At 50.4% G+C, this 10,534-nt stretch overlaps 3 protein-coding genes across 5 annotated transcripts in view; 1 reads left to right on the top strand and 2 right to left on the bottom strand.

The window, feature by feature from the left end:
• Positions 1–251: 251 nt before the first annotated feature.
• On the top strand, positions 252–2,720 carry LOC131209498 (solute carrier family 35 member G1). Of its 2 annotated transcripts, none has more exons than XM_058202583.1 (3): positions 252–485; positions 608–831; positions 898–2,720. In XM_058202583.1, exons 2-3 carry the CDS (start codon positions 629–631, stop codon positions 1,733–1,735), a joined length of 1,041 nt encoding a protein of 346 aa, XP_058058566.1. In that variant the 5' UTR covers positions 252–485; positions 608–628; the 3' UTR covers positions 1,736–2,720. The 2 variants fall into 2 exon arrangements, with proteins under 2 accessions (XP_058058566.1, XP_058058565.1); XM_058202582.1 differs by having other exon boundaries at positions 559–831.
• A 74-nt stretch (positions 2,721–2,794) lies between these two features.
• On the bottom strand, positions 2,795–5,881 carry LOC131210189 (tetratricopeptide repeat protein 39C-like). Of its 2 annotated transcripts, XM_058203399.1 has the most exons (7): positions 5,691–5,881; positions 5,128–5,597; positions 4,728–5,057; positions 4,296–4,665; positions 4,007–4,158; positions 3,805–3,937; positions 2,795–3,745 (listed from the first exon to the last, which is right to left on the bottom strand). In XM_058203399.1, the coding sequence occupies exons 1-7, from the start codon at positions 5,850–5,852 to the stop codon at positions 3,215–3,217; spliced, it is 2,148 nt and encodes a 715-aa protein (XP_058059382.1). In that variant the 5' UTR covers positions 5,853–5,881; the 3' UTR covers positions 2,795–3,214. The 2 variants fall into 2 exon arrangements, with proteins under 2 accessions (XP_058059382.1, XP_058059381.1); XM_058203398.1 differs by having other exon boundaries at positions 5,128–5,881.
• A 2,810-nt stretch (positions 5,882–8,691) lies between these two features.
• LOC131211174 (apyrase) overlaps positions 8,692–10,534 on the bottom strand; it is a 1,878-nt gene continuing 35 nt past the window's right edge. The window contains exons 1-2 of the mRNA XM_058204546.1: positions 9,605–10,534; positions 8,692–9,542 (exon numbers count right to left, since the gene is read on the bottom strand). The exon at positions 9,605–10,534 is cut by the window's right edge and continues 35 nt beyond it. Of these exons, the coding sequence (XP_058060529.1) occupies positions 9,096–9,542; positions 9,605–10,438 (1,281 nt within the window). The 5' untranslated portion in view covers positions 10,439–10,534 and the 3' untranslated portion in view covers positions 8,692–9,095. The remainder of the gene's footprint in view (positions 9,543–9,604) is intronic.

Genomic DNA, 10,534 nt, shown 5'->3' with positions numbered 1-10,534 from the left:
AATTAACGCAACAAGGAGAATAAATTCGCGAAAGTCAATCACCATTTTTGCAGCACTGCTACGCCCGTTCTGCCCGTTTCATGCGGTTCACACCAAAATACATCCTTCGTCCGACCGGTGGAAAGTTGCAAGGACACGCAGTTTTTGCTGGCTTCCTGTTTTACCTCCTTCCTCTTCCTTTCCTCTTCAACGTGTTGGACTGTCATCTGTCATCGGGCAGTAAAAATTGTGCAAAATTTAAACCACACAGCACATTCATTTGTGCGCTCTGTTCGCAAATCCTGCGAAAATCGCACACACACCGAGTGCAAATCCAGTGCGGATGCCCACTTATCGCTAATCGTTGCAGAAACACACGGTGCCACGTAAATGTGCTGTGACCCCGTTGAACGCTTGCTCGTAGAAATGGCCTAATGCCTTAGTCCGAGCTCGTTACCAGTAGGTTCCGTCCGAGTTGGCTGAAATAATGCGAGACCAAAACAGGCGTAAGTGCTCCCCGGGGGTTCAGGGTCTCTTTGTGTGGCCACTGGCACAGGTTTCGTTCCGATTGTCCTACAGGAACGCCCCAACGCGGAAGGATTTAGCTAATCGGCAGTCAACTTACTAGCTCGTTCTGCACGGCACCATAATGCCAGAACACCTGGAACTACAACAACTGGTGGACGGTGTGCTGCTGGGAACGACCCGGCACCGCTCGTTGTCCTGGCTGCGCTGTTCGTGTCCGTACCTGGGAATTATACTCGCCACGGTTTCTTCCTTTTTCTTTTCGCTCTGTTCCGTCATCGTAAAGGGACTTGTTGATGTAAACCCGATTGAGCTGGCCACGTTCAGGTTTGTAGTTTTGCCCATTCGATCGCACTTCTACGTTTGTAACTTTTTTTTTCATCGTTTGCTTAGATTCATCGGCGTGCTGCTTCCTTCGATACCGATCGCCATCTACCGGGAGGAGAATTTTTTCCCCCAGGGTAAGCGGATCATTCTGGTGCTTCGTTGTTTCGTCGGTACGACGGGTCTGATGCTCAGCTTCTACGCCTTTCGCCACATGCCCCTGGCCGACGCGTCCGTCATAATTTTCTCCACACCAGTATTCGTAGCCATTTTCGCACGCCTCTTCCTGCGCGAGTCCTGCGGCATGTTCAACGTAATCACGATCGTACTCACGTTGATTGGTGTCGTGTTGATAACGAAGCCCCCGTTCCTGTTCGGTGACAACCTGGTGACGATAGTCGACGAAGAGGTGATGGAGTCGAGCTACGATATCTGGGGCCCAGTGGCGGCCCTATCGTCGACACTGTTTGGGGCCAACGCGTACGTGTTGCTGCGTGCCCTCAAGGGGCTACACTTTTCCGTCATCATGACTAACTTCGGCGCTTTCGCCCTGCTGTACACGCTGATCGTGTGCTACTACATCGGGGCGCTCTGTTGGCCACTGTGCGGAACGGATCGCTTCCTCGTCGTGGCGTTGGCACTGTTTAGCTTCGGTGGCCAAATACTGCTCACGCTTGCGCTACAATTCGAGCAGGCCGGCCCCGTAGCGATCGCTCGGTCGGCCGACATTGTATTCGCCTTCATTTGGCAGATTATGTTTTTCAAGGAAACGCCCAGCGTCTACTCGGTGCTCGGAGCACTGCTCGTCGTCAGTTCCGTGGTGCTATCCGGACTGCGAAAGTGGGCTCTGGCGTTGCCCAGAGACTCCGACACGCGGAAGAAGCTAAACTTTTTGTATCTCGACTAGATTAGTTCCATTTCCCGAACAGCGATGTCCAGTTTGGGTGTTTTTAACATTTTACCAAACAAAAGTCGGACGTAATAGATTCGATGCTCATATTCCGGGTTTAAAATTTACCAAACCGGCCCCGAAGTCCACCGGGAACCGGGCACATTTTTAAAACAATCTCACAGTCCTCCATTTTACTTACCCGATTGATGTTTGAGATTTACTTTCGAAGGCACATCATGATGGCATCGAAGCGTAAGGGAAAGGAAAAGATTTAACGACATTTAAAACCAAATGATAAAACGTAAGACTTTATCGCGACCAAAACAAAGAAGGCAACAAGCAAGAAAAGAAATCAAGCGTAGACAGTAACAGTGTATTTTACAAGTAATTTATTCAACTAACGGATTGGAATTGCTTCACCAACCGAGATCGCATGAAAGTGGCACATAAAATCAGTTCGGCGTGCACCTTTCGTCCTATCTGAAACTATCCTCAACACACCGGAAATGGCATCGAAAGAATGCGACTTTTCCGAAGACCGAGATTCTAGTCAGCTGTAAAAACAAACGTTTTCCGTATCGTTGTTCAAAGGACATCAGCAAAGTTATTTGATATTAAAGAAAAACTAAAGCGTAAGAAGACAGACACACTAATGCCTAGTGATTGGCAAATAGCATGGGTTCCGGTTCCGGGCGGAAGTATGAAATACTACATAGTCTAAACAAGTGCATTGTGATTAAAAACGAATGGATCTCATTTACATAGCATATTTTGATAAGACGGGCCCGCGTCCGCACGTCGTCGTCGTCGGCTACGCTCAGTTTGCAGATTCTGTTGTTGCGCTCCAAACTCACCAAGCACTGCAGATGCAGATAGATTTTTATCCGACACCGGCAAAGGGAAGGGCCATCGGGTTGCACTCACTCTCAAACCACAAACCTTAAGATGCAGAAAATATGAAAATACTTGTTGTAGGGTATATTGTACAATGGAAATAAAATCGCAGCATTATCAAACAACGCGGTTGGGAATTAACGCACTGTTTTATTGGTTGTCCTATTTAGCGGATACAGGGTACAGGGTAACGAGCAACGATCATCCTGCGCGACACTCTCTAGTGTATAAAAATTTATTGTTTCCAGTTCCAGACATCTTGTTGGCGATTGTTGAACTTTAATGTACTTGGGGCTTTGCGATTTTTGGTAATGAGTTAAAAAATATTTATAGCACTCTCCCCGCGCGCGTTTTGTGTTTTGAGTTCATCTTGTGCACTACTATACTAAGGTAGAGGTTTTTTTCTATTCTTTATCCTACAATTAGTAGCTACCGTCGTGTGTTGCGGTGCAGTACCTTGACCAGCAAGTGTGCGTGAAGCTGTTGTTAATCTCTATACTTGCGCACTAGAAAAGAGCTGTTTAACAGTGAGTTTTGCTTCAACAATATAAATAAGGCACCAACGTAACAATTTGCTCAACTCTGGCACATTCTGCCGGATCATGAATCCAGCTTCTTCAGCACGGCATGAATGCGTACGTTGACGCGATTATCGAAGTCGTAGTTTTTGAAGTTCTGCTGCGCGTACACCAACAGGTGACGTGCTTCGAGCCGGTCGGCCTCATCGGGGTCCCTCTGTGGACGGAGCAATAGCACGGCCAATTCGTAGAACGCAAAGGCGGATACATGAATGTCCTGCTGCTGATCGGTCGCTTCGGCACGCATGGCGATGCACTCGCGATACGCCAGTATTGCTTCGTCGTAGCGGGCCAAACAGGCAAGGCAGGCCCCAAGAATGAGGCGCGAAACGCCCAACATCGGTTCGCTGTAGGCGTCGACCGGTTGCGAGCAATCCGCCGATATGCTCTCCAGCTGCTCCACACTACAGCTGGTCAGCGCGTTCCACAGAAACAACATCTCAAACACCAGATACTTCCAGTACAGCGAGGTACTAAATTTGGTCTGTGATCCACCTAACGTTCGGGGCAGCTTCAGGCAGCGCCGAAAGATGTACCTCTCGATCTGGGAATCCTGCAGACCCAGACAGAAATGGCCATTAGTGAGCACACGCGAGACGACGAAACACTCACCTTCTGTGCGGACCGGCCTATCATTTCCAGGATATCCGTACGCCACCGGGTCAGATTCGAAAACTGGCCGAACGCTCCCTCGCAGATGGCCGTTAGGTAGGAGTAGAAGCTCTTGGAGAACTTACTGCACATCCTTTTGTGCGATGGGAAGAAAGTTAACATACGCATTGTCCATTGTCAGGCCGGAGGCCGGTTCACTTACTTGAGTTCTTTGAAATTTTGCATCGCCATCCCGTAGTCGAGCTGTATCAGCCGGCACCATCCGATCTCGTGGAGACACAGAAGCTTTATTTCCCGTTGAGCAGACGACCGGTACGCCCGCTCGTACGCCCGGATCGCTTCCGGGATGTTAGTCTGTCGAATTATAAAAGGGCCCGACTCTTTTCAATGTCCGTAATGGCACGGTGCTTCAAGGACACAAAGGCAAGGCACAGTCCATTGTTTATTGCGCAAACGTGCGACGTACAATAGCACCGTGCCAGGAGCCTTACCTTTAGCCGCTCGACCCGTCCACGGAAAAAGAGAAAGAGAGATGATTTAGCAAACTGTTCCGCCGTTTCGTCAATTAGCTGCTGGGCGGCCTGGATCTCGAGTCTCAGGTTCGTGCCGTCGAGCGCGAAGAATGGCGTCACGATGGTATAGTACCAGAGCAGGGCCAGTGTGGCCAGCGGGGCGCGCATGTCGACGCTGTGCCGCGAAAAGCTGAGACAAGCGATTCCCATCGTCCGGTCACCCTCGAATCCCAGGAAGCTGATCAGTTTCAGCAGACTCGGTGGCAGCAAGGATATGCTCAGCTGGAACACGCCGTACCCGAAGCTGATCGCTCCCATCAGCCGTTGAATGTCCTCCGGTCGAAGTGGTCTGCGGGTGGGGGGGTCGAATAACACATTAGAATGAGGCCGTATTTCGCCGGGTTCACCCACCTTTCTTCCGCATCGGTTTCCGGAATACTCCTCGGGACATGCCCATTCGAAACGAGGCCTCGCGAAGCTTTAACCGAATTTAAATCCAGCGTCAGCTGTTCTCTTCCTGGCGTACGCTCCATTGTCCCCGCGGGATTGTCCTCGAGGGACTCCACACTGGAACTGGTACCTCCCGAGGGACTGGTCATTTCTTCAAAATTCATCGTGTAGCTCTTCTTCACGCTTCCACTGCTGGAAGTCACCTCGCTCGATGAGTTTGTGTCCTCGTTCGGAACCTTGTTCGCCGCATCGAAAGTCATAGTTTTCGACCTACGCAACGGATCCAGTGAGCTGTAAAACGGAGCAAAACGAAGGTTCAACGCAGTCCTCCAGGAACCTCCTTTGGGACATTTGGGCGTACCACTCGCAACCGCCGTCCGGTGTTTGTAGCGTCGAATTCGGTACCGTCCAATCGGTGGAGGACGGCGTACTGAGGTCAAGGCCACCGGGAATCGCATTCTGTTGGTATCTGATCGGAGCCTGCGGGACGGTGCTCCCATCGGTCGGCAGCGATCCGGTGTAGAGTCGGTAGATTTGTTGGTACGTGTGCTGGTAGACCTTCCATGCCTTGCGCAACAGCCAGCCTCCCTTCATGAAGCCGCTGATGTCCTGACTCAGCGACACCAGGATAGCGAGACACAGCTGGCTGTCGGCCAGTATGATCTGTTCCTCGAGGCTTTCGATGAGCGTCTTTTGGGCCACGTTGCTACCGAAGAGTTTCGAGCGGACCGACTTCAGCCATCCAACATCACCCGCGCATTGCTTCTCCAGTTCCCTCAGGCGTGCCTGGGCTTCGTTCATCTTTTCCGTTTCCCATGATATAACGGCGTTCTGGGGGCGATACGAAAGGCCACAACCACAAGCGGGGTTACCCAAAGAGGGTTTTGGGAAGAATTCCCTTGCGGATTGGAAAAAGGTACTTACCATGAAAGAAATGAAGGTATGCCCGGCCACAATGTGCACACTCGAGGGTCGATTCTGGAAGCTGTCCTCGGCCGCTTGGGGCATGTTGTTGAGCCACAGGACAATACCTTGCTTCACGTACTCCCAATCCTCCAGCTCCAACGGTCTGCTGGGAGTACTCATTTCAAGCGAAAGTTCTAACCAAAGCCCAATCGATAATCCCGACCGAGCCAAAAGCGGTAACTTTTGCGAAAACCTTCTCTGGCCACACTAATTCATTCATCACTAGCCGGCCATCCCCACTGGTTGGAACATAGTTTCGTAACTTTTCAATTGTGCGAAACGCTACGACCCCCGACGGTGTGCCGATATCCCTGAAATGTTCAGAAAAAAACAATCCCTTGTTGAAATGTAACTTCCTCAAATCGGAGCATTAGGCATCAGCAATGTAATCTACGTTATTTGGCATTTTTTGTGGCAAGGTTCAGGCAAGTTCAATCGATATCCTACCACGGCCGCCCACGGGAGTAGTTTGGAATCAATTATTCACAGGTACAGGTTGAGGCCGCTCTCGGTACTTGAGTCGAGAGCAATGGGAATTCCCTACAGTAAATCGTGTCGTCTTTATTGAAATTGTGATAAAGATTGCTATGAATGATATTGGGGAATTTTACAAAAAGTATCCACTAAGAACGACCATCTTCAATCGAACCCTGACTCATTCCCTTCAATCTATGATAAACACGTGGTCCGAAGGAGCCAGGTTGTGCGAAACAAACACTTCACTTTACTAGACAAACTCAATTGATAGCTAATATCAATATTTCCGCCTATAAAAGGGCCATTGATGGTCTTCATTACGATAGTTTCTGTTACAATTCAGCAACATGAAGGTACAGCTGCTTGTTTTGATTGCCTGCGTTGGCTTTGCCCTGGCCATCGAGGACGCTGCTCCGGAGCTGCCCTCGGACTTGGATCAGGAAGCTCCTTACGCGGAAGTAGCTTTCCAACAGGCAAGACCAGCCGGTCCGGTGCCGTTGGCTCCCCTCGAAGATGCCCCAGACGCCGAAGAGCCACAGGAACCGGAAGAACCCGCGCAAGAAGAAGACCAGGAACCGGAAGAGGATTCCGATGAAGAAGCCTCCGAGGAATCCGATGAAAGTGACGAACAGAAAGTGCTTAACTTGTTGCAGAAACTGGACGAACAGCAGCAGGAACTGGACTACTTGAACCGTTACTTGATCGGACGCCTGGCGCCGATCAATCGCCGTCTCCGTCCGTGGATCGGTAGACCCTTCATCCCTCGCCGCCCAAGGATCTTTTTGTAGACATTCCGAACTCCGGACAACACACACACACACATACACACAGAATGCTGAAGAGCAACAGTAGACAGATACCCTCCCTATCACAATAAATGGTTCGTTTTCCGCAATTGTTTAGAACAAAACAGGGAACCTGATCCCTGATTTGAAAGAAAGTCAATCCTAATTGCAATTTGAAATTGCGGTCATCTCGTCGAAAAGCCATCAGTGAATGTTTAAAATCGAAGAAAAAAGTTACGTTGTGTGAGCAAAACTATGAAAACGAGCAAAGAAACAATAAGAGGCGTTCGTGGAGTATGTACTGCGGCCGATGTCCTTGTTTATTTGTCGTACGTACGTATTTGTCGTGTGCTCAACGAAGCATCGCCTCAAGTGCGGCCACTTAGTCACGGAGAAGAGTAGACCCGTGTGTTTCGGAATGATGGGAAGTTTTATGCAACTCATCAACCCACCCGAACTCACTACAAAAACGTAACTTAGTCTTCAGCTTCATACTCAAGCACCACGTGTCTGGCATGACTGGCAAGTATCGAGGATGGTTACCGGTCGGCAGTTATGGTTCCTAAGCATGCCATCCTGCAGAGTTTGTCTGCAACGAGAATCCCCAAACACAGACGGATTGATGAAAGTGGCACATCGGCCTTCGACGCGTCGCGGAACATTTTAGCAATTGCAGAGTCCTCGAGGTCAACTTTCAGAAATTAACAGAAGAGATACATTAGGGAACTGGGCACAAGGACGGCAGGCAGGATATACTAGATTTGTTTTGTTAATATTTACTGCTGTCCTTTGAGCGTGTTCGCGCTCATTGAGAATGTTTAATGCTCCCATTTCAATTTACTGCCACTTTCGCACTACAACCGCTGGCTGTTTCGCCCGCTGACCTTCTGGCTGGCCTTGTGGCCCTCCGAATCCGGGGTACGGGCCAAGAAATGATTGATTTTTGGATCGAAAATTGCTTTACACTCTGCCCCGGTCATGCAACGTAGAGCGTCCACAAATTGTTCCGCATGGCACCGGATATAACTGGAAAGTTGCTATTGCATCAAATGAGACCAATCACTCAATTCTCAATGTGGGGTTTTCGGGGGGTCACTGTACGTCATGCGGGCGCCACATGAAAGCTAGTTTGCCGACAAATACCATCGAACGAGCTACACCTGTTCGAACCTCGAATGGCACGAGGAATCGCGCGACCCCCACACGACTACATGCTAAGAGCAAAAACTCTGATAACATGTGTTCACACATCCGTAATTGGCGTGAGCGGCAGAAAATGGAACTCTGAACTCCACATCAACTTGGAAGGTTTCCGTGAACGAACCAAAGGCACTTTACGCACTTCACTGCACCGTGAACTAGGATGATGAGCAACAAATAACACATCACGGATTCGCCACACAAAAACGTACCGCGGCCTGTGCTAACCTGATAAAATCGACATCGGCCCGTCGCAATGCAGCTCCGTCCCAATGGGATCGCCTGTTACGATTGAGCCAAAATCAGCACCGCACGAGGGATTCCAGCCGTAAGCGTAATCCTTAAATGGAGCGAGAGAGTACAGCTATCTCTCTCTCTCTCGTTCCCGCCGATACCGGCATTGATATCCTTGTACGGCGAGCAGAGAGAAAGATAAGTGAGAGCAACATTCAGAAGCGAAAAGCAAATTTAGAGCCGGCATTAGGTAGTGATGTGTATCAATTGTTTTATTTTAAAACATAATTCCTGTACAGAGCAACAAAACGCCACTATCACAACAGAGCGATAACCTGATTCCTGCTGGTGTCTGCGGTCGAAAAGCGGAATGGCTTCGCGCTTTGCCGACAGGACCGACACTTGCTCTCTGTAGCGGTTGGCGTACAGTTTTTTGGCATTGGATAAGCGCGTTGAACAGATATGGAACTGAAACTTGCGACAAGCTGTCTTCTAATACTTTGTCTCCCCGTCTCCGTGTCGTGGTTTGTTTCGTTCTTTTTCAAGAGCATCAATGTCGTAATTCGTAACAGGAGCACAGTTTTTGTCTAACTACGGAGCTGCTAACTCAAGGGGATCTAACCGGCGATATTTACAGTTTGCAATCGACTTAAAGGACAAGAGCTGTCTAGATAAACTCCAGGCCCTCGTACTTGTATTCGGTCGGGATGCGCGTCTCGGCCATCAGCTGTTCACCTTCTATCGTGAATGCGCTGACGAAGGTAGACGTTTTGCCGTTCAGCTCCTCGGTCGATAGGGCAACGATTACTTCATCGTTGGCCGTGGGCAAGAACTTGAAACTCGAGTACCCGTGCGTCGGCGGAATGCCGTTGCGCGTGAGTTCGATGGCGCGAATACTCTGGAACGTTTCGTCGCAGGATATGAGGAAGTTGCAGCCCATGTGCTCGTCGCGCGTTTCGTTGTATCGCTCGTGCGAGCAGCGCCGCGGCAAGAAGAACCACCGCCGATGGACGTCGGACCAGGCACCGGATTCGTGTATCATGTAGCCGGGCCAGTCGATGCCGATCGCCTTCCGGATTGCTTTGTAATTGTTTATCCAATTCAGATGATAGACCTGCAACAGAAGAAGAAGATGCGTCATTCTCGGGGCCACATGTCTAGGACCAGCAATATTACCTCTCCATGAACCGTAACGGCTTTCACGTACATAGGGTCGCTGGTTTCAAAGTCACCGGCCGCCGTAGTCCACTCCTTGCCCATCGATCCCACGTACAGTATCTGATCCTTGACCGTGGCCCACTCCGCCTTGAAGCCCTTCCCTGTCCGTCCGTCTCCGTCCATCAGTAGGACCCACGGCAATACGCGGTCACCCTCCACTTCGTACACCAAACCGGTGCGATCGTCAAACGTGAGAAGTTTTCCGTTAAAAACCACCAACTCCGACAGTTCCATTCCTCGGCCTTTGAGGGCAAAGCCCGACTGAAGGGCCTTGGGCGTACCCTCGTCCCACGAGACCGTTACCGATCGCTTGGAAGGAATGTAGCTCAGGTAGCCCTTCAGATAGAAGCTTCCCCACTGGTTCTTCGACAGGGCTGAACTGGTGTCCAAATCGGCAATGATGCCGATGCGGAACGAGTATATGCCACTGCTTACGATGGGACTGGTCAGCGGATACGTGTGATTGTACACGATGACCGTGGTTTTCAGAAAACTGTTCGGCGGCGGGGGCGCCACATCATTCACGTATGTCGGACTCGAGGAGATGTACAGGACCAGCAGCAGAAAGGCGCATAACGTAGCCAGAACCCAGGTGAAATGTACCTGCAACCGGATCGTGCGGTTCCCTATCCGGTACGACGGGGGCGATCGCAGTGCTTTCCGCCAGTCGCGCAGATACATGCCGGTTTCTATGATCGTCGACCCCGGCTGTTTCGATGGGATCTTGCCCGATCCCAGATTGCTGTACAGCAAGCACGACGAAGATGGAGCCGTGTCCGTGTATTGTTTCATTGGGCTTTCCTGCGCTTCCTTCCGGGGATCTTTTCCGGCTTATTGCTGCCCACGCACAGCAGGTGGGCGAGAACCGTTGGCAAGGAAAAACACGTC

Source organism: Anopheles bellator, chromosome 2, assembly GCF_943735745.2.
Source record: "Anopheles bellator chromosome 2, idAnoBellAS_SP24_06.2, whole genome shotgun sequence".
Lineage (NCBI taxonomy): Eukaryota > Metazoa > Arthropoda > Insecta > Diptera > Culicidae > Anopheles > Anopheles bellator.
This window is presented reverse-complemented; position numbering and strand designations above follow the sequence as displayed.

Excerpts from the sequence above, each read along its gene's own strand:
- LOC131209498 (XM_058202583.1), top strand. The coding sequence starts at position 629 with ATGCCAGAACACCTGGAACTACAACAACTGGTGGACGGTGTGCTGCTG. Across the intron at positions 832-897 it reads ATTGAGCTGGCCACGTTCAG|ATTCATCGGCGTGCTGCTTC; the intron begins GTTTGTAGTTTT and ends TCGTTTGCTTAG.
- LOC131210189 (XM_058203398.1), bottom strand. The coding sequence starts at position 5,852 with ATGAGTACTCCCAGCAGACCGTTGGAGCTGGAGGATTGGGAGTACGTG. Across the intron at positions 5,058-5,127 it reads CCGGACGGCGGTTGCGAGTG|CTCACTGGATCCGTTGCGTA; the intron begins GTACGCCCAAAT and ends TCCGTTTTACAG. Across the intron at positions 3,938-4,006 it reads CAAAATTTCAAAGAACTCAA|GATGTGCAGTAAGTTCTCCA; the intron begins GTAAGTGAACCG and ends ATCGCACAAAAG.